We start from the raw sequence: 25,458 nt of genomic DNA on the forward strand, positions 1-25,458 counted from the left end.
TTTTATAAATCACAATGAAAACTGTAATCACAATCATATATCAAAATTACTTATCTACAGTACCAGCAAATTCACAAGAATTTGTCTTAAAATATAATAACAGCAGTTTTCTGGCCCGACAGCTCTAAACTGAAGGCATGGCTTGCTAGTGATCCCTCAACCACCTGGGGCATCACAAATCCATAATACACAATGAATCTACCCTTCATGGTAAAGTTAGTCATTAAAGCAGCTTCAGTATGAGGTCATCTAGGCATAAAATAGATTTATGAAATCTGATGGTATTTATATTCAAAAATAATTTTTAATTGGAAGATTGCTCTAAAACAACCACTTCCAGTGCCATGATCTGAGGATTAGCAGGAGACCACTCCATCAGGCTATGGACATCTCTTCCAAAACCTAATGCAATTTCTGATTCAGTATCTTTTTTCCATGATAAAAACACCTATTTTCCATGTAAGCAATATTTTTTGTCATTTATGACAACATGATAAGTAAAAGTTTCACAATAAAAAAGTCTTTTTTATATAAACTCACATTTTCTGAGTTCTTTTCATGAATTTATCATGGATGATACTTGCTTTACAAATAAGAACTTCTCAACAAGACCCTGTCACATTACAATGCAGAGAACTTGCTGTTATAGACAACATGTTACCACTGAATCAGGAAAAAAATGGGACACAGTTGTCATACATCAAGCCTGCTGCTGGTTACTCAGTTGACCCACCAGCACTCCCGTCATTGGATTGGCTCACAGGCACACCAAGGCCAATATAACCATATATTTTAATACTTGGTAAACATTCATTCCAAAGCAAACTAACAATTGACTACAAACACATTAACTATAAAATGGGGATATAGGCTGCTGACAGTCTTCCCTTGAGCACATAAGGACCTGATTGATGTAAACCCTTTCAAGTAAAAGCTTCTATATCAAGCATTCATCATTCAATCTTCATGAAGTGGTGAAGAAAATAAGAGAAAGATTAGGAACTCCGGTACAGTATGGGGGAATAGGTAATGTTAATATGCATAACTGTGTTGCCTGGGTGTGGGATATGAAAAATCAGAAAATTATAAGATGAAGTTAATGGGGATGAAAATAGATAATCCAAAGGCTAAAATATTACAATAATAATAATAATGATTATAATAATTATAATAATAATAATAATAAAGAAAAATAATGATACTGGTGACAATAATAATAATAATAATAATAATAATAATAATAATAATAATAATAATAATAATAATAATAATAATAATAATAATAATAATAATAATAATAATAATAATAATAATAATAATAATAATAATAATAATAATAATAATAATAATAATAATAATAATAATAATGTAAACACTTTTGATAAAAGTTCACTTAATGTGATATTTGTGTATATCACACAGTTATTTGTTTAATGTGATAGGAGTATCTTGTGCTGCCTGACAAATACTAATATAGAACAGTATCTCTTAAAATTATATTGGATTGAACTCTGCATATGCCACATGGCACAACTGATAGTTATATAAATAGGTAATGTATGTACAATATAGCTAAATAATACTCTAGGACTTTCATTATATATTCTGTGGAAGGGCCTGAGAGAACACATCTTTCACAAAATAACTTTTTGCATTATTTATAGTGATCAGATACAATAAAATATTAGGCATGTACCTTCCTAATCAATATGCAAACAGCATTTTGTGAAGGATATGTTTGTAATAATGCACAGCAAATTTATTCTATGGATTTTCTCAAAATCTGAAGCAGAGAGAAGAGAAGCAAACTACAAATATGATTCAAATGATTATACAATTAATCAAGAAGTGTTCATAATGCCATAGTCTTTGGATTATAATGAGTTTCACAGCATGAAATAGAAAACAAGGGATTAAGAGTGAATATGTATTCCTTAATGTTACATGGTGAGGTTTGACCATCATGATGAATCATGGAAGAGGTTGAACCAAACAGTAGAGAATGGAGATGAAAAGGGACACAAACAATCACTCGGTGGCCATGTATGATGTGCCCGTGTGCCAGAAATTCACTGATATTAGAGCCGTGCTTAAATGTTTAGCACCACTGACGGTAGCACATCTTCATGGCAAACTCAACTATTTTTACTTTCAATAAAAATTCCATTAAATCTGTGGCTATCCGCCACAAGTACATGAAAAGAATTTATAATATACTTATCAGAACTAAATCCTAGAGAAATAATATTAACTCTGGCCACGAAAGTGTCTACCTAATAGCTTTACAGTAGAGAAGGAGGAGGGGAAGCAGACTACCAAGTTTTGGAATCATAATTCTGGACACAAAGTGTCTGACAACCTGAGCCAGCCGTAGTTCTGCCCCACATGGATACAGTTAAATGAACAACAATTTGATGTTACACGCAAAGTCCATCCAAGCCATTCCACACCTGGCTACATTACTGACTGGGACGCACTGAGTGCTGTTTTACTCCCCAAAACGTATGCAAGGGGATGCGTGCTGTCTCACAGCTCCACTCCATCACATCTCGACTATCAGATCTGTAAATTTTTACACCACAGGATCTTTTTTGGACTCCATGTTTCAAGACCAGATTTTTTTTTTTTTTTTTTTTTTTTTTAAGTGAGGACTCCCTTCCAGTAAAGACTGGAATAAAGGATTTCAATCACTGATAAGAACTACTTCACCTGTGGTTCTTTGGAGATCCTTCACAAGGACAGACAAAACCTACTCTGGGATGGACTTTGTTAATAACTATCTTTGTTGCTGTGTGTGTGTGTGTGTGTGTGTGTGTGTGTGTGTGTGTGTGTGTGTGTGTGTGTGTGTGTGTGTGTGTGTGTGTGTGTGTGTGTGTGTGTACCTGGGGAGCTCCATCATAACATTAATAAACCAACACAGCACATACTTTGTATGGCTCTAATGGTTATTGATAAATACAAAATTATAAATTAATATTTTCATGAGAACGCTCCTGATAAATCTGGAAAGTTACATATATATTTAATGTAAATGCAATCAGGCAATAGCCTTTTCTTGCTATTTACTTTAGAAAAAAGTACTGCTGAATAATAAAAAAAAAAAAAGCATTCTATAAGAATGAGTCTATTGACAGGAGTGACAAGTATTCAAACTAAGAACACAGGAGTAAATGTACGAAAATGATGGTTGGCATCTCCAGCAAGCACAACACATAATGTCTGAACTGAACAAGTGTGCTCACTACTCAGCTTCTACAATCAAAATCATATAATTTCTCATAACTACAAAAATTTTGTTAAGAAGTTAATAGGGAGCACCTTTGCACAGCACATAATTAGTAACATTATAGACCTACGTCTGTCATATACTTTTCAGAATACGGTCATAAATCTCAAATCCTCTTAGTAATAGACCCAATGACTATCAGTCAAAGTGACAAGATTTATAGTCATGCTTCCACACCATAAGAATATTTCCCTTTCAATGAATGTGAAAAGTACAATTTAGAGCCCTCTTTTCACTTTAGCGTGGAAAACCACGAACCATCAAATTGCTGAGAGTCCCACTCCTCTTTGAACACTGCCAAAATGGAGCATGCATTTCAAGCTTAAGAGGAAATGGGGAAAACTTGTAAATCCCTAAACTTTACAGGATCGCTAAAACATTTCCTTTCCCTTTTTCTCCTCCACATAAAGCAGAATGCAAGAAACCAGCATTTGGATAGCAAGCTGAAACATTGATTGTATGCATTACAACTTTCGATCTCAGTATGTGTGTGTGTGTGTGTGTGTGTGTGTGTGTGTGTGTGTGTGTGTGTGTGTGTGTGTGTGTGTGTGTGTGTGTGTGTGTGTGTGTGTGTGTGTGTGTGTGTGTATATATATATATATATATATATATATATATATATATATATATATATATATATATATATATATATATATATATATATATATATATATATAGTGTTTTCTTTACATAAAAAAGAAGGCTTGACAAGTTTTCACTAATGAAACATTCATAAAGAGGGAAATTACTGCTTAATGACTAATAAAGAGTTTTACATACCGCCAATTTTATGAACACAGAAAAGTGGCTGCTTCCCATGACCTGCCGCTGTACCAGTGTAATGTTTAGCCAAATTAAAACAGTGCACTTAGGATGATAATTCACCCCCAACTGAGTGCATTAAAATGATAGCCAAGCAAGAAACTACAGCAGAATGTTGATGCAGATTCCTGCTTGGCAGTCTACAGCACAAACCTACTGGCTGGTCATGAAATTGCTGTGGGACTGGGATTATTTAACATTGTCACTTTGATCACCCGGTGGAGACTGGAAAATAGGTAGGTCGGTCAGTAGCTACAATACAACGTGCTCCTATTATATTAACAGGATACAATATGTTTGCACTGTGAGGTAGATTGTGCCCAGGGAGAGGGTGCCATCCTGATTGTACGTGAAAACAGTAACAAAGAGATAACTTTGTTGCTGCTGTTGCTGCTGTTGTTGCTGGGCTAAACCTGATCACCTGTGGCAGGACAGGCAGAACCACCACACTACCACTTAAAATAATAGTTCTTCAATCTCAACAACAACAATAATACTACAAACAATGGGCAACAAGTAGTGTTAGGTAGCCTGGCCTGCCTGCCCTGACTCAGTGCTCAGCAAACAACTGCAACTGAGATTGGATGTCACACACTCTCCCATGGGATTCAGACCTGTGGACCACAGAGAAGTCATAAAAAATACCTGAGGAACATTGTAGTTAATGTTTATGTTTACACTGTATAAATGCATTACCGACTAATTTGGATGTTGTCAGGTCCTTGTAACCCTGACAATAGTATGAGGTACTGTAGGAAAATAATTTATGTGGCAGAGTGAACAATGCATCATGTTACCATACACAAAAGCAAGGCCATGTGCTAAAATCCACTCTGTTTAAAGCGCATAATGAGGTAATATTGTTGCAAGGATGATGGTACTAATTTTATCCCCAATGCTATCAGAATAATAAAACTTCTTGCTGTTGATAGCAACAGGAGATAAAAGCTAGATATCATCATCCATATGAGGTACTGATCCCTGCCATAGAGTGAGCAAGTGTCTCTGAGGTCACACATTGATTGTTTCATCTGACAAGCTGCGCCCCATGTGCAGGGCAGCAACGGAACGAGCAATGTAACCCGTAATATTTGTACTGAGCCTGACTGTTGTTGCTGCTGCTGCTGCTGCTGCCAATTGCTGCTAGAATGATTTGCAATGCTGAACCTGGCTGACTGATGCCTGTTTGTTGTTAGTGTTGCAGTGAATGAGGCCATGCCAGCTACTGTGATGACTGTTGGCCATCATATGAACTTTGCGGGACCTGGACCCAGTTACATGTCTATTCACTAGGCCAGCAAGGTATGGATCTCACCCCGCATTTGGCACGTCTATCTTTTGAAAGCTGCTGCTGCTGCTGCTGCTGCTGTACAGTTCACAAAATCAAGCTCCCAGTACTTAATAATTAACATCTTGACTTCCTTAACTCGTTAACTCACTTATTACAACTAAACCATTAACCTTCAATTACATAACAGGGCAGCTATGCTGCCACACCTAAGCTGCTAAAATCTTGGTGTTAAGATTTTCACCACATGGAATACAGTCTCAGCTGATCTTTCATGAGCAGATTGCAGCACATGACAGGATGCTGGAAGACAATGTCAACCCTGTTTCAACCCCTGATTCTTTTATCATGTCACACATGTCAGCCTTCTCTACATCAACAATCACATTGTGAAATATAAGCTCTACTAGTGCGGGGTACCAGGAAGGCTGCAGGGTGACTGTTGTCACACTGGGGTTCTTCTCTCCTCTGGAGCCAAAACCTTAGTTCATGAGAGGCCATTGATGAGTTCAGCTTGACACTCCATATGCAAATTATCCAGGATGCACTAATAAGGATACCACTTTCTTTCCCCTGCAGTAGATTGACGTCTTGCTGCTAAAGTTGCTAATAATGTTGGGGAATGTGGTGGATTGTGTGACAGTGGCAGCAGTGGTGGAGGTGGAGATGAAGGAGCTTTCAAGTTATTGGTGGACGGGGCATCCTGACTCAGTGCTGCCAGTCATGATGTGGAGTGAGTGCCATGAGGGTGAGGTGGCGGTGGTGGTGGTGGTGGAAGAGATGGATGTGGAGCCACTTCCTCAGTCACACTGCTACCCAACATCCCACCACCAAGGTGACTCTGCGCCTGCATACATTTTTTCAGATGGATCTTCATATTGTACTTGAATTTAAAGAACTTGCCACATCCTGGACAGACAGCAGGGCGACGCGATGGCCAGTGCATGTATTGGTGGGAGGCGCTGATAAATTGTAATTTTTGAAGCAATTGATAATCTGGAAAAAGAACGGAAAAGGACACTGTCAGTCATTTCATCACTCCCAATTTAACCAATTACAGTACTAACTTTAAACAGATGCTTTCTATATCAATGCATGCAGTGACAGGCATCTGACAGCTGCAAAACACGGTCTAATTGTCTCAATTACTGATGCTATGAATGGCAGCCAAATATTTGTATGAATCTAAACAAATGCCTGTCACTACCTGTTTCAGTAAGACTGCAAGTTGTGGCCTCATTTTTGGGGCAGGTTTTTATTATTTGGATAATTTTCCAACTGAATGAACAATTTCAATAATTTCAACCGATTAAACTTTTTCCAGATATCAATTGAATTGAGTCAAGCAGAGTCAGTGAAATAATGTAACAACCAGGCTATGGTGCCTTGCTTCTAAGGCTGCAGCTTCTCCCAGTCTGAGCACAACTCGCCTAGTGGAGTAGAGAGGATATATCACAGGGGAAAACAAGGGTAATAATACATCAAAAATAAATAAATGAATAAATAAATAAATGAATAAATAAACACATGAAATAAAAATACAAACTATCATATTTAGGTATCTGAATACTCAAAACAAGAGAAAAGAAACAGTAAAAATAAGATTTTGACGAGAGAGAGAGAGAGAGAGAGAGAGAGAGAGAGAGAGAGAGAGAGAGAGAGAGAGAGAGAGAGAGAGAGAGAGAGAGAGAGAGAGAGAGAGAGAGAGAGAGAGAGAGAATTATGAATGGGGAAGTCTAATATACTGAGAGAATGATGTGTGAAAGCTGGCCTGAAGGCTCATAGGGAGAGTGAGAGCCGTGCACTGATGAAGAGTGCCACTATGCTAAGGTATTCATTTCAAAGCTAATAGAAGTGAACAGAATCATCCACACTTCAGCAGGTACATTGCACGTGTTTCAGCTTGATGTAAAAAATCTAAAGTAAAGTGAAGAAAAAGAAAAAGAAAAATCTTCAAGAAATTATTTGAAGGAAGTAAGAGTGATCATAGATACTACTGAAAACTGCACTATCTCATACATAATTACATAATATCATCCATACATGAGTATATAATCATTCAGACAGTACCAATAAATACATGTATGTATAAATACATGAAAGCATGCGTCTCTCACACATACAATACATAATTTTAGTACCTGATGGCTTTACTGTTTAAAAAGCTTTAACAATGTAATTTGAACATAATTTTCATACCTGAATATATATATACTGTATATATATATATATATATATATATATATATATATATATATATATATATATATATATATATATATATATATATATATATATATATATATATATATATATATATATATATATATATATATATATATATATATATATATATATATATATATATATATATATATATATATATATATATATATATATATATATATATATATATATATATATATATATATATATATATATATATATCATACACACAAATATGCAACCATTTAACACACATTTAATTGCAGAAGACTAACAGCTCCAATATGAATTAAGTGAACAGCAATTAAATATTCAATATGTAGAGGTAGATTTGAAAATCATGTATACATCTATAAAATTTTGTAAGACATTTTGTTTGGATTTTCTGATGACAAAGGTACTTCCTACTTACACACTTTTATATAATCAGTGATGATATGGACAGTCATTCTTTCATTGAGGAAAATGTATTTATACACATATACCTATATGTACATCATTTTTAAAGCCAGTGCTAGGCATCAATTCATCAAATACAAAATACTAACACAAAAATTCTTGGAATTTCAATGTTTTGCTATTTGAAGGCAAAGCTTCCACCACTGAGATTATGGCCTCTTAGCCTCTGTGACACTATAGTGTCATACCAATTTCTAAATAGGAATCAGTGTCATCCTTTAAGTTTTAACACTGTAATATTCCCTCACATTAAGTACCATAAAAATACTACTCACATTATACATTAAATGTACAAACTAGGCATGAAAGCTTAGGTGGGAGATAAAAAATGACAAGTTGGGGATATCACAGCAGACACCATCTCTCCTTATCTAATGATCTCTCAATGCTGAACCATATAACTATATAATCTTGAAATACCTACTTCCTATTACAAAAAATATAGATCTCTGAGTTCAAATTTTTGAAAGTTGTAAAAATCTTATTAATTTGGTTATAAATGTGATGCATATCAATATGTATGCATAAGTATCTATTATGTTACACTTCTTTGACTTTCCCTTAGGACTGTTTCTGTTTCATATGTGAGTGATTATTTCACTTTATGTTTCCAACTAGATGGTTTTCAACATGCAGCTTCTTGTACATATCACATCAGAATACTATGACGGTAAACAGATTGATTCAAGACTTGTATGCGTGTACAAGACAAAGAGTGTTGATTGCAGAGGAGGTTAATTAAGGGTAAGATATCTGGGAGACATGAGGGTATTTCTGCACCCTGACATGAATTTTGAAGCAAGATTCAGGTGTTCCATACTTGCACTACATGACTACCATCTTCCCTCTATGGTATGTATGCATTTTTTTATGAAGAGGTATATTACTGTGGAAGAGAATTTGCCCCACCTATTTGTGACTTAAGACTAAACATAAGAACATTAAGCAATAAGATGATACCATACTGCTACTGACTTGATTGCCACTTTTTCCCAGTTCTAATTTGTAGGCTGTCCTGTCTTGTTTTTATATTTACTAACAACCAGCTGGATTTTAATTTGAGAATATTCCTTTCATGGATCCCTCTTGTATCTAAACTGTTCAAGATTTCTATGCTTCTGAATGAAAACTAAATTTTATCCTACATGTATATATGTAAAACTGTGCATACACATAAAGATAAAAGAGATTTAGATATTCATCCAACGACTGACAACAAAGAATATAAGCAAACAGCTCCTCTTGTTTTCATCATCTGTGTCATTCTCTTTCTCATTGGAATTCTTTCCAACACTTCTATCATGCTCACCTTCACTATTACTTTCATCCATTTCTTGCTTTTCAAAACACACACACACACACACACACACACACACACACACACACACACTTTTAATGAAGATTTGATGAAGATTGACCCCATCCTTTATTTCCGTGCGAGAATCCTATTATGCATGTATTGTGCAACACTATCTCCTTACACCACGTGCATCGTGTCCCAACTAGGTCCAAGAGTGGCCACTACATCACTAAGTATCCCAAGGACCAATAAATAACAGCAAGCAATTACTTGGAGCAGACAAGCATAGCATAAGAATGATGCTTCATGTGTGAGGTGCCAATGTGGATTGTCAAAATTCATAGCATGAAGTAAATGCAGTTTTGATGGCATACGGTACATCAGAAGAGTGCTGACTGGCAATTAATGAAAACAAAGTTATCAAAATGGAATAAGAAAATGAGGTAAAGATTTTGCGCAGTACCCTCATCTTTACACTTACATTGGCTGATACTCTTGTGATAGTGGGAAGATCATGCAAATGTTTTTCCTATTGTCTAAAATTATAGTGACATTTTCTACTTCCCAAATGATTCTATCTGCTTTTTCTGAATTTGTAATCAAATCAAACTCCCAATTAGAACTTAACCTTTCTTCTAGGACAAGAGGACTACTATTTAGAGAAGGGCTAGCATCTGTTCATCTAATCTAAGATTAATGATTTCAAGAAACAAAAAATGATAAAATAATGAATGTCTATACAAGAAACCAAACAATGCCACAGCTTGAACTAACAATCGAAGTATTTTACCCTTCATGGACAGTTACGTTTTGTGTTTTTCTCTTGGTTATATGGCACAATACCTTAAGGAATTAAGGAATAACATCCTACACCAATGAATAAATGAACCAGCACTGTGTATACAAACATGCGACCTTGTTGATGGAGGAATAGACACTTAATTTATTTAGGAAATTGGTTATGTATTTCATATAGAAAAACCTACCAGGTTTCATTAAACATTAACTGTCAGCAAAAAGGACAGTAAAGGATCCTTTGTATGATCTATGCCTCATAAAGTGTCAAAAACATAAATTTCATTCTCTCTTCTTCCTCCTTTTGCAAAAGCACTCATCACATTATTTGTGAAATAAAACATCTTCATTCTAAATTTCAAGTGTCTCCTCACATTAAAATTTCTAATCTAATGAAAGTAAACCGAGGCTTAGGCCTTGCTAAAAAAAATACTCCACTTGATGATTCGCTGAAAGAGCCAACTAACGAAAATTAAACAAATCCACTGAAACATCACCTTACTTTCATGGCATGAAAACACCACAAGTACTTTCACAAATGACAGCATTGGATCATAACACTAAGCAGAACTTTTTCTCATGTCTTGCCTCTGTTTTCAGCACGATTTACATCACTACACAATTAAGTTTGATTGCCTGTTTATTAAAAGGCAAGGCTCACCTGACAAGTCTGAGATCTGCTGTGATGAAAATTGGGATTTGAAAGTTTTGTACTGGCAAAAATCATGTAAGAAGTACTTTAGTTTTATCTTTTTATATACAATTTCTCTCTATGATAATATGTGTATCTATTAAGTGCCTATACATAAACAAGGAGAAAAATCAGTGTATGGTGAACACAGAATAGAAATCTTAAAGCATGACATGATGATGTACGGTGACATCTTGGATCAATAAACTTCTGATAGAAAGATGACTGACTCAAGACTTTGTTAACTGATTTATGAACACATTAATAATAACTTTAAGAGAAAAGAGTTAATATCAAGGGCTTAAGATGTATCTGGAAGATTTTTTAGTCAAAACAATGTGAGGAGTCTGAAAAAAATATTTCATAGTATCACAAAATAACAATATTATCCACCTCTCAACTTAAATGTAGGAAGTGGTTCTTTATATGATCACATCTTCCAGATTAATAATTGAACATCTTTCTAAAGTTTTGCTTCTTCATAAAATTCAATTGCCGACAAGATAACAAATAAGTAAAGAAAAATAATGATTCAACAGTATTTACCAAGCTGTGATTTGGTGAAAATGGATTTCATTTATGGTTTCCGTTTCGTCCTATTTGGTTCACTTACTGTTATTTTACAAATTTGTATTGTTACAGGATTAATTCAAGGCCATCTTGTTTTTTCATGTATAGCTATGTGTTTGTATCACCTAGTGTGTGTGCCTTGACTTTCATATATAAACCTCAGTGCAAAGGAAAAAATAGTTTGCGTGGTAAAAGTTGTGGCTGAATAAACTTTAGTCAAACACCTAACAACGTGCCTTGGTACTTCACAAGCAAATTTATATGTAATGTTAACCTCTCATGCACCTGCCATCACCTACACCTTCCTACTGTGGTCAATGTATATATACACAATGCATTAACAATTTACTGTTCAAAAGTCCATAGTGTCTTTTAATGTGCTCCTTAATAGTGAAATATCAATATAAGCTTAAAACCTTAAAACAAGAACAAGACATATTTCATAAGTTTATTAAAGAAGGCATATGAGCTACATTTCAACACACAAAACATTATCTATAAAAAAGCTACATACCATGAAATGTAACTAATGAACCTCAACCAATGTGTGTGTGTGTGTGTGTGTGTGTGTGTGTGTGTGTGTGTGTGTGTGTGTGTGTGTGTGTGTGTGTGTGTGTGTGGTTGAGGTACATTTACTAAGATTAAACAATATGGCAACAATATTGTACTTCAGGTACCAAGTTTCCAGGCACTTGATGGGATGATTTTTTTCCTATAAATCCTTCACATTCACTTGATAAAATATTCAAATCTAGTACACTAAAGCTGCAATGCCATTTCATCAGTAGCTAAAGTTCCTCATACATAAGGAAAAAATCAGACTGAAGAAAATAACATATAATGAATACAACGGAAGTGCAAGCCACAGTCTTACAAGGTCAAAACTTTGTGGCCAGCAATTTGCCAACTTACAAAAATTATTCAAAGTAAAGCAAATGAAAAAAGCAAGTTTGAATAAATTAAGGATAACTTCATATAGTTGTAAAGTTATATACTGTATGGAAGGCTGATGACTCCTACACAACAGTTTCTTTCCCTTAGTATCATGTTAGAGAGAGAGAGAGAGAGAGAGAGAGAGAGAGAGAGAGAGAGAGAGAGAGAGAGAGAGAGAGAGAGAGAGAGAGAGAGAGAGAGAGAGAGAGAGAGAGAGAGAGAGAGAGAGAGAGAGAAAATACAACAAAACTAAACATTTCAAAAACTTTGGTGTTTCTGATGTAAATAAACATCTGACTACATAATACAGCACAAATATGTATTTTCTGTTTGATCACTCAACTCAAACTTATCGATAAGGGCATTCATCATCTGCATAAACTATGCAAGGCAGTCAATTGTACTACAGCTTTTCACAATTCAGATATCAGAGGAAACAAAACGTAAAAAAATATTGATGTGTACATATTTTTTGTGTATTTATTAAATTAAAATGCAGCAAACAGGACTTGAGCTGAGCTACACTTGTATGGTTGTCTTCCATTGTTCTGTTGTTTTGTGAATCACTGCAACATTATAAATATTAGTAGCTAATTCAGTAAATGTGTGTGTGTGTGTGTGTGTGTGTGTGTGTGTGTGTGTGTGTGTGTGTGTGTGTGTGTGTGTGTGTGTGTGTGTGTGTGTGTGTGTGTGTGTGTGTGTGTTATGAAACTAGTATTCCTCATTACCCAAGTTTCCTCCTGCCTCATAAAATGTTATAATGTATAAGATTTAAAATAAAAATAGTATTAGAATTTGGCAAGATATATTTGAAAGTTATTTATTGCTTTATCAACTGAATCTTTCCCATTCCCCTTTCTGGAAAAATAAATAAATAAAAATAAAAATATAAAATATAAATAAATCAAATATTAAATGCTTCTCACACACGTTTAGTTGCTATCATCCGAGTCTTACACAACGAATTACAATTCTTCCAAGGCTAAATAAATCTCAATGTCATCACATCATCAGGTGTGAACAAGTTACTCCTCTTCGAGGTCAACAAGATTTGTTTCATGAGCATGCTCAAATGGGCTTACATGTCCTCAGTTTTCTTTTTCCATTAAAAAAAAAATAAATAAATAAATTAAAGAGAGTTTCAAGACTCTTTAACTTAACATTTTTTGTATCGCATAATGCAAACCCCCAAAAGAACTTTCTACAATGCTGAAATACTTGTAAATAAATTCACTGGTCTCTGCCTCTTTAATTACAATGCAATCCAATTATGAAAAAAAGTATGAACCCAAAACAAACATCAAAGCATGACAACTTTCCACAAAATTATTGCCAATTCTGAAAACTTCAGAAAAAGTGTGTACACTACCACGACTTCTTGAGCCTTGAGGAAAAGGGATATTAAGCGTGAGTGTTCAATGAAAAAAGCATGAAATTAACAATGTTGTCGACCCTCCCCATTGGAAGTTTTGAATAGACACATCAATAATAGGTACAACTTTAGTGGCTGGCAGTTCCCTTGTGAGACTCTTGAACGTTTATTGCCAACATTATGCATAATTTTCTTTGTATAGAAGTTTAAGAATAAAATTTGCTCATCAGACAACAAAACCACAACAATAATAATAATAATAATAATAATAATAATAATAATAATAATGATAAAAATAAATAAGTAAAATATTAATCATAATGCCAACATGCATGATAATTGAATATGTTTTCCTATTTTTATTTTCCAGAACAATATAGTGTTTAGATATCACTTATTGTCATGTGTGTGTGTGTGTGTGTGTGTGTGTGTGTGTGTGTGTGTGTGTGTGTGTGTGTGAGAGAGAGAGAGAGAGAGAGAGAGAGAGAGAGAGAGAGAGAGAGAGAGAGAGAGAGAGAGAGAGAGAGAGAGAGAGAGAGAGAGAGAGAGAGAGAGAGAGAGAGAGAGAGAGAGAGAGAGAGAGAGAGGGGAGGAATGGAGAAGGAGGGGATGGGGTGGACTAGCTAGTGCATGGTTCTAAACCACTTCACTTCTTTGGTGACTTGCTACTCTTATAACAGTCAATGATGTGAGAAAGTGGAATAATAGATCAGACTACTCCAATATTTCCCATCATAAGTGGTTACGATGTAAATAAGCTAAAAAGTGTGTGTGTGTGTGTGTGTGTGTGTGTGTGTGTGTGTGTGTGTGTGTGTGTATATGTGTGTACACATATATATATATATATATATATATATATATATATATATATATATATATATATATATATATATATATATATATATATATAGATAGATAGATAGATAGATAGATAGAGAGAGAGAGAGAGAGAGAGAGAGAGAGAGAGAGAGAGAGAGAGAGAGAGAGAGAGAGAGAGAGAGAGAGAGAGAGAGAGAGAGAGAGAGAGAGAGAGAGAGAGAGAGAGAGAGAGTTTAAAATAGCACCTATTTCCTTTCTTATCCTAATTTCTACACTGGACTGCGAAACAAGTTTCTAGATAGTACTAGAAAGACTCCTCCATCTAGTTACTACTGACCTAAATATAATATTTTTCCTTTTGGTATTAGCATGCATGTATATTGTAATAGTTTTCATTCTACTTTTTCATCAATCCCAAAGTTCATAAACTTTTCTCTAAACTGCAAGAATTACAAATACCATTATAATAACAAATACATAAAACAATGAGAGAAAAAAAGGTGAGCATGCTAACACTTCAGAAAGGGCATTGAAATTTTCCTTAAACATGATAATTTTTCAAGCCAGATACTTCATCAACTTTTCTACCAAACAAGAGGGAGATTGTGCTTGCAAAGATAACTCAATTCATAAGATATTACAAAAATATGGGAAAAAAATTAACAAGAGTAATATTGCTAGATGATATAAGAGCACAACATTGTTTTTTTATTTGAATGTTAAGGTAATTTAGCGGATACTGAAAAAAGTCAGTATTTTTTCACGTTCCTATTGCTAAATGTTGACACAAGCAACTTGTGTCACTCAGGTGCTTTCTCAGGTCAGTGAAGATGATGGTCTTCCATTGTTATATCTTTGACTAGTTTGTTGAGAAAAATAAACTGATACAAAAATCACCTAATGTTTCCATATCCAGTGTACTATTAACTATATGTTGAGAGAGAGAGAGAGAGAGAGAGAGAGAGAGAGAGAGAGAGAGAGAGAGAGAGAGAGAGAGAGAGAGAGAGAGAGAGAGAGAGAGATATTATACTGTAGTAGATCCCAGTAAAATAATTTGTTAGCCATAACACACTAGGCTTTTAAATGCATGGATATATTCTATATATAAAGCTTGGTCCTACTGGGAATTACTGTTAAATTATCTTGAAAATAATTACACAAAAAATGACTGAAATAAGTTGTGAAGTAATGTCTTTTCTGTCTTTATGATTGCCCTACGAGATAATAACATTGATTTCTGCAGCTCAGTAAAGTATTATGTGTAGGATGTGTATGCCATAAGCTCTTCCTATGGATATAACAAGGAACACTTTGTATTATGACTAAGGCATGTGAAGGCACATCAAAATGCATTCTCCCAGGCACTTAAGTTTCCTATTGTAACAACAGTATATATACTTATAAAAATCAACCTAGAATATAGAAAAATACTGACTTGTTTTAGGAAGTTTATAAAAGTTATTTGGCAGCATTTACTGGCACCTTCAAAATATTCTTTTCTATCAAAGAACTTAACCTATGTGCACATATACATATGCTTAAAACATCAACTAAAAATTGTTAAACCACATCTTTCTATGACTTCCTGGATTGTACAGCAAGCAATGATATACATAGTGCTTGAGCCTTCACCAGGTTCAAGAGTTCAAAACAGGGAAGAGAAATGCCTACTTTGTATATCAGTAGGCTCAGTTTTATATTTTTTGACTAGCTGAACAATTTGCAAATGAAAACTTAGTGAAATAAAAGATTTCATATTCAGAAGGATAATGCAAAAATTTCAAGGTGTCTAAACATCACTCTAATTTGAAGGGCAGCTTAGACTAGCACCTTATCATTATCAAATAAACACTCAACACACTTCACTACAGCCAACACTCTGCATACAGTGAGCCACTTATATTTTGTTATTAGGTCCTTTAAATAAAGTGGATTATTTAATGTATGAATACATAGAAATATATGTAAAATTATATAATGAACATAAATATGTTCAAGATAAAAAAAACTAGAGAACTACTTCTCAATAGTGACTAAAGTACTGGCTGTCAAGCGGCATGCCTTAAAAAACATGAAATTTGTGTTGTTGCTGATGAAACTGATGAAATGTTTGTCATTACTACATTAAAGTTAATGACTCTATGTTGAAATTAAGCATATCAGCAATGAAATTACAAATTATACGAAATGCTTCTCTAATTAAATTAAATACTTCTTAGGATGATGGGCTTGTAATATTACTTTAAGCTTGAGCATACATACTTTTCTGAATATTGAAAAAAAAATAAATAAATAAATAAAATAAAATAAAATAAATAAATAAATAAATATATGAATAGCTATGCGATAGGATGGAGGAATATAAATATTATAATATATAAAAGGTTTTTTTCCGTATTTTAGTTCAAGCTTACTACTCATTTGCTGAAGCGTGTGTTGCTAAAACTGGTAGCCACTGATACAGCTGATTTTTAAGTAAGGGCTCACTATAGCAGGGAGTGATGGATACCATAGAATATAAATATTCAATAAAACAAAATAAAATAAATGGAAAAAAAATCACAACACTTAAAGTAAGACTTATTCTACAACAGACTATAAACTAAGGAAACCAATAGCACCTTTTATGAGTGATGAGTGATATACAGAGCACTTTGCATAAGAGATTTATCTTTCATTTGCCATAAACTTGGGAAAATAAATGACTAAAATAACAAAGCGTGGTAACAGGGAAGATTATATCACATAACAAAAACTGGCCATTAGTAGTCAATGTATAGTATAACATTAACTCTTTCCTTTGGTTAAGCTGGTTTTTCAATATATATTACAGATTGGTGTATGGCACCATATGATATGTAACCATGCATATGACTTCCACATTTCCTTACACATCTGCATACTGTAGTTGCCAAAATTATCTAATTTGATTCATCATGTTAGGACTAGCTGATAGAGGTGGTCATCTCACGCAATGCCTGCTTCAATACTTGAAGACGACGTTATATTAAACAAATCTTTGGGTTATTTGTGTAAGGCGGCCAACACTACACGATACGATCATCCGCTTAAATTCTCCAATTTTATATTTACTGTTTCTGACTCAGTTTGCTCACTATGGAAGCAAGATTGTTGCCCTTGGCTAAATTAAGGGCTCCGAGAGAGTCCATAGATGGGAAAGATGCCTGGGCTGAGTCTGCCTCAGAGAGAGGACTGGTAGTTCCTGTGCATTTCAAATCAGAGGAAGGGGAAGCTAACTTGGTAGTGCTGGATTTTGTAGGTGTGGTGGCAGCGGATGTTGTAGTAGAGGTGGGAGTTGTTGTATCGGCAGTGCCAGTGCTCGACTGCTGCTTAGCTGTTATTTTCTTGAACGAGTTCTTCAGTTCCACATTACGCAGCTTGTGTACATTGGAGAGATGCTTTCTCATGGTGTCACGTGTACGTGTAATGATGCCACAGATGATACACTTGTATGTGATGTTCTGGTGAGTCTCCAGGTGAACACGCATATTGTATGCGTTGGAGAGCACTTTGGCGCACACGGGACAAGGTGTGGGCACTGCCTTCTTCCCCCCGTACCCACCGTCACCGCACAACAATTCATTAAATACAGGATGACCACCTGAAAGTAATTAAAACCAGCACTTAAAAAGACTACTTAAGACTCAGAAAATCACGCTCAACTAAATATCATCAACTTTTAACTGACAAAATAAAAATAAAAAAAATAATAAATAAAAATAAAAAATAATAAAATAAAATAACTGGCAAGCAAACTACAAGAAAATAATTCAAAAAATTTGCAAAGTGAGTCATCCTGATTTAATGTATTGTTTCATTCCAATTGCTTTCTTATCAGTATCGCATGCACGGATGCACAAGGCTACTATACGAAGGAAAAATTATACCAAAGTGGTTGTTCTCACCTTTAATGGGTCTAATCATCATACTACAAACATATCACACTGGCAGCTAACAAGAGAGTAAGCTGGCTAACTGCTATTCAGGTCAAATTCATTAATCTTCTGGTATTAGTAATAGGTGATCTTCTTCCTATACTGTCATGAGTATGACATTCAAGATAAGACATCACAATAGTCAACATTCATATAAATTTCTATATACATTATTGTTCTAAAAACATACAAATGGTAACAAGTGTTTGGAACTAAACTTTAAGACGAGTTCACTAAGCACAAGCATGAAGATACCAAGCAAATTTTTAAGTAGAGCCTACTAAGTAAGGTCCTCAATCTTGATGGAATGGAGTTCCACATTTTCAGTAACTGGTGAAGTAGTGGTGATGGTAGTGGTAGTTGTGGATGTGGTAGCGGTGGAGTAGGAGATGGTAGAGGGAGAGGCAGTAGAACACACAGTGTAAGTCCATCCACTGCTCTCCATGGGCTCCAACATGGAAAGCCCAAGACCTTGACCAAGATCTTTCCTGTGCATTTTTAACACATGCTTTCTTGCTGATTCAGCATTACGAAAAACTGACCCACAGTGATCACAGCGAGACACCTGGCGTTGGTGAATTGTCCGGATGTGTTTATAAAGATTTTGCAAATTAGATATAATCTTCCCACAGATGTAGCAAGCAGGTTTGTTGCTCAGACCTGAAAGGAGAAAGAAGCCTTCGTCACTGGCCATTCGTTCTGTAGCAAAACTCACACCACTTGCAGGGACTCTTGGGGTACACATCAGCGTCTCTTGGTAACATTATTTTGCTTGTTTACTTCTACTGGATTGTGTAAATGGGATAATGGCCTTCATGGAAGACAACAGCTGCAGTAGCCATTCTGCACAAATCCATTAACTTGCTTGAGTACTTCTGTGCAGTCACTAATGTGACTTATAATTGGTGGGTATCAAATAAATCTATGGCGGCCCTACTGCCCCAGGCAGTCCCCTAGCTTCCCCAGCGGCCAACTTCTCCCCATGTCTCTTGCTCATATGTACAGCCATTTGTTCTACCTCTCGGAACTTGGCCCCACAAAAGACGCACTTGTGCACTTTCATATCATGTCTCCTGGCTAGATGGTCCTTCAGCGCCCACACAGAGTCCAACGTGCAGTTGCATAGAGGGCACGCGTTTCTTTTGCAACTTTCAACTGCAAAAGAGAAGAGAAAGGACCATCAGCCGGGACACATGGCATCTATCATGATACCCTAACTCTAGTCTCTCCTTTAGCGTCATTAAAGATCTTCACCACGAGTCACACGACTTTTGGCACTATTTGTGTTGCACACCATTCCGCATTGAACCACACGATACAAGTTATTCAGAGCTTTCACAGAAGTTTCAAATGGTTTCCATAATATCGGATATTTCACCAAAACACATTTCACGATCAGTAACATAATTGCAATTGCTGGAGGAAGAAAATAAACAAAAGAAGGGCAGGGAGATCTTCCTTTGAGAAAACCTCACAGTACATTTGTAGGTGCACAGAAATACAAATGTAAGCACTGGTTTTGTGTAGGAACACATGGATTTGTAATTTTCCTTAAACTTACACATATGTACATGGTAAGAGTTCTTGATTGGATGCGTATGATTTTCACATTTTTATGGAGGTACAGTATTTATACAATACAAGTTAACCAACACTTCTATCACGTCCCATTTGAGCCATATAACATTTTTGTTTCTGGACCTCAAGCATTTGGATTTGATGTTAGGGATTATTAGAAGAATTTGCAGATCACACACAACACACCATTCACTCATTAGTAAGTGGGAGAAGCAGTACTAGTTTACTTGCTTAGACTATCTACAATGTAATTGGAGGCAATGCTACAGCACACCACACAAAGCAGACCAAATGCAATCTTTCCACAATGCAATGATTTTTGTTGTGTTCCAGATCTTGGGTAATTTTACAAGTTGAGATTTAAATATTATGCAGATTTCACATAAGAGCAAATCTCAATAAGTTCCAAGAAAATGTATTGACAGCATGACACTTTCTCCCAAGATCTGGAATACACGATGGGTGTTGTTTTGTTGCCTACCTTGAGCTGAGGTGTCACTGGGTTCTGTATGGCTCCCCCTCCACCCTGCTTGACTAGCGGGAGGTAAGACTCCTGAAAAGAGAAGAAATAAAAGTCAAAAACAAAACTAAAAATGAAAGATAATTAAAAGTAAACTATGCTAACACAATAACTTTCGTTGCCTGTTGGTTAATAAATGGAATATGCATTTTGCTCTCAAGGATAAGTCATAAGTCATAAACATTCTTCAATAAAACTTTTAGACATGTTTCCTGTATGCTTCAATGATTTGTGATTTCCCGTAAGCTTCTGATACATTTTTAACATACTTTAAAATCTTGCCTTTAGTTTATATTCACTATTTTGCTTTATATTTCAGTAGCAATCCATTCAAATAGAAGCAATAACTTCCACCTCATACCTCAATTAGCCGCTTTGTTTAGTTTATTTGGCTTTGAGTTCATAGTTATCATCACGCAGTAACTGCATAGCTGAAGGTTAGCCTGTCTTGAAAAATAATGACATACAACCAGGATTTCTTGCCTCTCTAGAACTTTAAAATCTGCCTTTATGTGAAACCTCAAACATACAATTACCAACTACAATCTTGTACCTAATCTACAATATGAGGTGGTTAGTATATCAATCTTTTAATCAGTATCTACTGAGTTTATCCCATCAATGGGTTCAAGTAACTAATTTTGCTGTTTTGGACATGCCAAATTATCTTCCATAAAACCTACCATGATTATCTTTACCAAACTACCATTATAAAATTCTCTCTCTCTCTCTCTCTCCATTTTATCTGCAATCATCTTTCTACTTTATGTAACATTTCTGTTATGGTATATGGCACTTTTCTCTCAGCATACTTAGCAGTAATTTTATGCATAATTCTATCACCTATCAGCCTCTGTTATTTTAGTAATCATTAACCTCAAATGGACTCAATGGTCTGTCAAATTAAACATATTCTAATGTATTTTTCAATGCATTCCTCCAAATAAGAATGAAATAACAACTTGCTTTTTACAAACTTTGTGAACATGGTACGGCAAATCTTGCTTATAACTTAAATTCTTTCACATAATCACCAGATAACAAACATTTGAAGTAATTATCCTTCGCCATTCTTTCTTGATATTCATAATGTGCCCAATCCTCCAAATAAAAAAGTTCATATCATGATTCAGGCAAAATTTGCTTATGTGAATAAATTGTGTATTTGGTGCAGTCTCTGCCATTGTTTCTACTCAACTAAAGCTCTCATGAATTACACTCACACAAAACAAGCTATGTTCAGGAATAAATCAATAATTATTCATCTTTGAAAATTGCTACTTCTGTATTTAGTCACATAACTTCCAGCTGTAATGTTGTACCTTTTGTAATACTGATGATACTCTTTTGAACTCTTCATGGACTGGAAAATTCTACCATACATATAATCCTTTACAGCAGTAGTTCTTAACCTTTTTCAGTGCCCATACCCTTGATATCTCAGAAAAATTTCTCATACCCCCTCCAATATAAATACTATACAAACATATGAAAAAGGATTAGTGATAAAAACCTTGCTGAGAAATTATTAGATTTTTCAATTACTGAACAAAGGCACTTTTTTATTTATTTCAAATGAAAAGTGTCAATTACTAGGATTCAACTTAAAAAATTGAGACAATTATAGTAAGAGAAAAATTAGGAAAATATATATTTTGCTTTCTCATGGTAAATATACGGAATCATTGCACTGGCTACCATGTCTCATACCCCTAGGTTTAAGGTTTTATACCACTTGGGGGTACAAGTACCCCAAGTTAAGAACCACTGCTTTAAGGGGAAACATCAGCAGCCCTTCAAAATTCAATAACCCTTTAGATATTTTCACATTATTTTCCATTAGGAAGTCAAATGATTGAAGTTTTCTTCCCTCAATTCTGGCATATTTTTTTCTTTAGCCCTTGACTAATCTTTTTTCATCCACAGAGCACTGACTACATAATTTATTACCAAGCCTACCTGGATTTGTAATTTTATCCTATCAAATTCACCACAATCTCCCACAATACTAAATAACAACTTGAATCTTGATCTTCCTTACTCCTTTACAACATGACCATGAGTGGTAATGATTTGCCCAATACAAAAATGTTCCTCATCACCTCTCTGTACCTATGTTTGTACATTCTACTACTTAGTTCGTTTCTTAAATGTTGTCATCCAAATTTTTACAACTTCCTCTGAGCTCATTTCGCTTACAATTTTTTCCTACAGTCTCATTACACTCTTAAAATGATCTGGTTGCTCCTCTCCTTTCACCTTTCATACATTTCCATCATCCTGGTCTCCTCATGCATGCATACACATTTTCTCCATTATAAGGTCCTATACTCTATGTGAGACACTTGTGAAAAAAAGTTTGTCCATGTAAAGATACTAACATCACAGTAGATGTTGCTCATCCAAAATATATTGAAGATAAGAACTAATTATTCCTATAAGGAAGATTAGTTTCAAACTTTTTCATAAATCCACAGAAACAGAAATTCATGGCCATTATTAATATATTGCCTTATTACAATTAACTACAAATCATTTTGATTATGTAGGCATACAAATACAAGATTCTCACACTGTTATGAATAATGTGAGCTCCTTATAACTATAAGCAACTTGGAAGGATGCTTTTGAGATCCTGTTCATACAATAAGCAATATTAATTAGAACATCAAAGGAATAACCAGGATGTCTCACAAGCACTATGATATTCATCAATTCAAATTTTATAGCAATGTGCTTAAAACACCTTCATTCCATCTTTCACTAAAACATGACGTTTCTTCTTTTCATCCTCCATGAAAGGAATTGCAATTTTCAATGAATGTACACTAAAGTACACTGAATTACTGAGAAACAGCTATAAGATTTACATTTCATGTTCACATTTTTGCACACACAAAGACAATGATCACCTCAAATGCAAGGAAGGTTTACTCTGTCTTTTGAGTTAATGCCAGTGAATTTTTTTTAATGAAACTAACTTCTTTGGTACAGCATCTCATCTTGCAATTCATAGCATACTGTTGCCATACACTTAATTCAAATAGAGTTGCTTCAAGTGAAACTGATCTGTAAGCCATGTCTCCTGCCTCTTTCCTGCATTATAAAGACTAGTAATTGATGCATGTATAAAATTAGTCACTTTTCAAAATTCTTATACCTGAAATATTTTCCATCACTTAATCAGTTAGCCTTCCTATTGCCTGAATTCCTAAAACCTAAATGGCTTTCATGTAAGATTTAAAGAAAGTTGAAAAGATGGTTCATAAAATCAGAAGCAAAAGGGAGAGGCACATTGTATAACTCCTACATACTACATACATCAACTTTTCTGCAACAACATTCTTGAAATCCCATTCTTTAGTTTCTAATTTCAATATTAATGCCATAATTTTTTTCAGTAATTCTGTCTATTAATCTCAAATATTTTCTTTGTTAGAGCTTTATCTTAAATGGCCCTCAGATAAGTAATCTTCAGTCACATTGATGTTCTTCCATTATCACTAATTAAAATGTCTTCTGTTCACTATTCCCACTTCAACACTTGCATCCAAATATAAATAAGAAGCATCTACTTTTCATTAATTTTCAAAACTTGTCAGACAACTCCCTTTTATTTGGCAGCAATCTACATTGTTATTATAATTCCCTTTCATTTCTGTAACCTTTCCAGAAGATTGATTAAGGATGTGTAGAAGCAACTTGTAATAATATTAATGACAATAACAACTTTTTAAGAATTCATCCACGTAAATCACAAGCTATGCACACAATCACCAATACTTGCTCTCATGTCCCTCATGTAATCTTAGCTTTAGGTTTTGGTAATAAATCTTTCTATATCTTCAATTTTGCTGTTTTTCTCTTTCCCTATCAATTTACTCATTTGCCATTTCGTACTTAAGTCAATGGTTGTTTTTAATGATTTCCATATTTCATAATGAATTATACTTTTAATCAAAAACATCCACAACCAAATACACTGAGCAACATACTTCCCCAAATATAAACCTTGAATACTATTTCTATTTAGTTTGCACAATGAGCAACTTTAATCTTAGCATCTCTCTAAGTAAACACACAAGAGCTTTGAAGCAGTATCACATCAATAGCTTTATTCTAGTCAATGCTAACAAAATATGCAATGTTCTTTCTTTCCAACCATTAATTTCTCTTACTTAACACCTAAAAAGATTCTTGAATTATGAGCATCCATTTCCTGACAAATTATTATTTTTCACATGACATGACACTTGTCAAAGGAATCCATATATAATCCAAATATTCTCCTTTTCAAATACAAAATATATCTGCAATTTTCCAAAGGTGCTACAACTCTTAACTCGTAATGCAAAACCTCTCCTAATCACACAAGTATGCAGTAATATCCCAGTAAGATCTAGCGAGCCACACCACCTCATTACACTCCTTTTCTCACATCTATATTTTACATCACGACTTATTTTTTCTGTGGTGACAGACTGACTTTCTTTATCTCTTATATCTTAATGTTCTCAGTATCTACTTTTCTCTCATGTTGCCAACCATCACTAGTGAAAATACATCTCTGAATATCTACACAATAACTTTCTGGCTTTCTGTAAGTCATTAGCAATCTTTAAACATTTTTTCCTGTTGTTTCTTAAACAACTTCAGTATACAATTTGCTTTTACTTTCTGGTGTCTTCAAATATCACCTCCCTTAAATTTCCCTAACCATTAAATTCTTTCTACTATTATTTTTTAGTTCCTTTAAGATAATAAGTATTTTCTTTTTTGCTTCATAAACCAGACAATGTGAGCTATTGATCTATTTTCCTATGAAGATGTGATGTTTAAAAAT

The 25,458-nt window shown here is 34.5% G+C and overlaps 1 protein-coding gene across 20 annotated transcripts in view; it reads right to left on the bottom strand.

The window, feature by feature from the left end:
* Positions 1 to 25,458, bottom strand: part of LOC123520281 (protein abrupt-like) — a 140,260-nt gene that overhangs the window by 31,467 nt on the left and 83,335 nt on the right. For 10 of the 20 annotated variants that reach the window (XM_045282437.1, XM_045282440.1, XM_045282432.1 and 7 more), the window contains 2 exons: positions 20,577 to 20,648; positions 14,918 to 18,183 (listed from right to left, as the gene is read on the bottom strand). In XM_045282437.1, coding sequence (XP_045138372.1) covers positions 17,651 to 18,183; positions 20,577 to 20,648 — 605 coding nt within the window. In that variant the 3' untranslated portion in view covers positions 14,918 to 17,650. Of the gene's footprint in view, positions 1 to 4,854; positions 6,393 to 14,917; positions 18,184 to 18,474; positions 19,673 to 20,576; positions 20,649 to 25,458 lie in introns of those variants that run through there. The other 10 variants (XR_006679218.1, XR_006679217.1, XM_045282441.1 and 7 more) reach the window with 4 other exon arrangements.

The sequence above is a fragment of the Portunus trituberculatus genome, chromosome 46 (assembly GCF_017591435.1).
Source record: "Portunus trituberculatus isolate SZX2019 chromosome 46, ASM1759143v1, whole genome shotgun sequence".
NCBI classification, from domain to species: Eukaryota; Metazoa; Arthropoda; class Malacostraca; order Decapoda; family Portunidae; genus Portunus; species Portunus trituberculatus.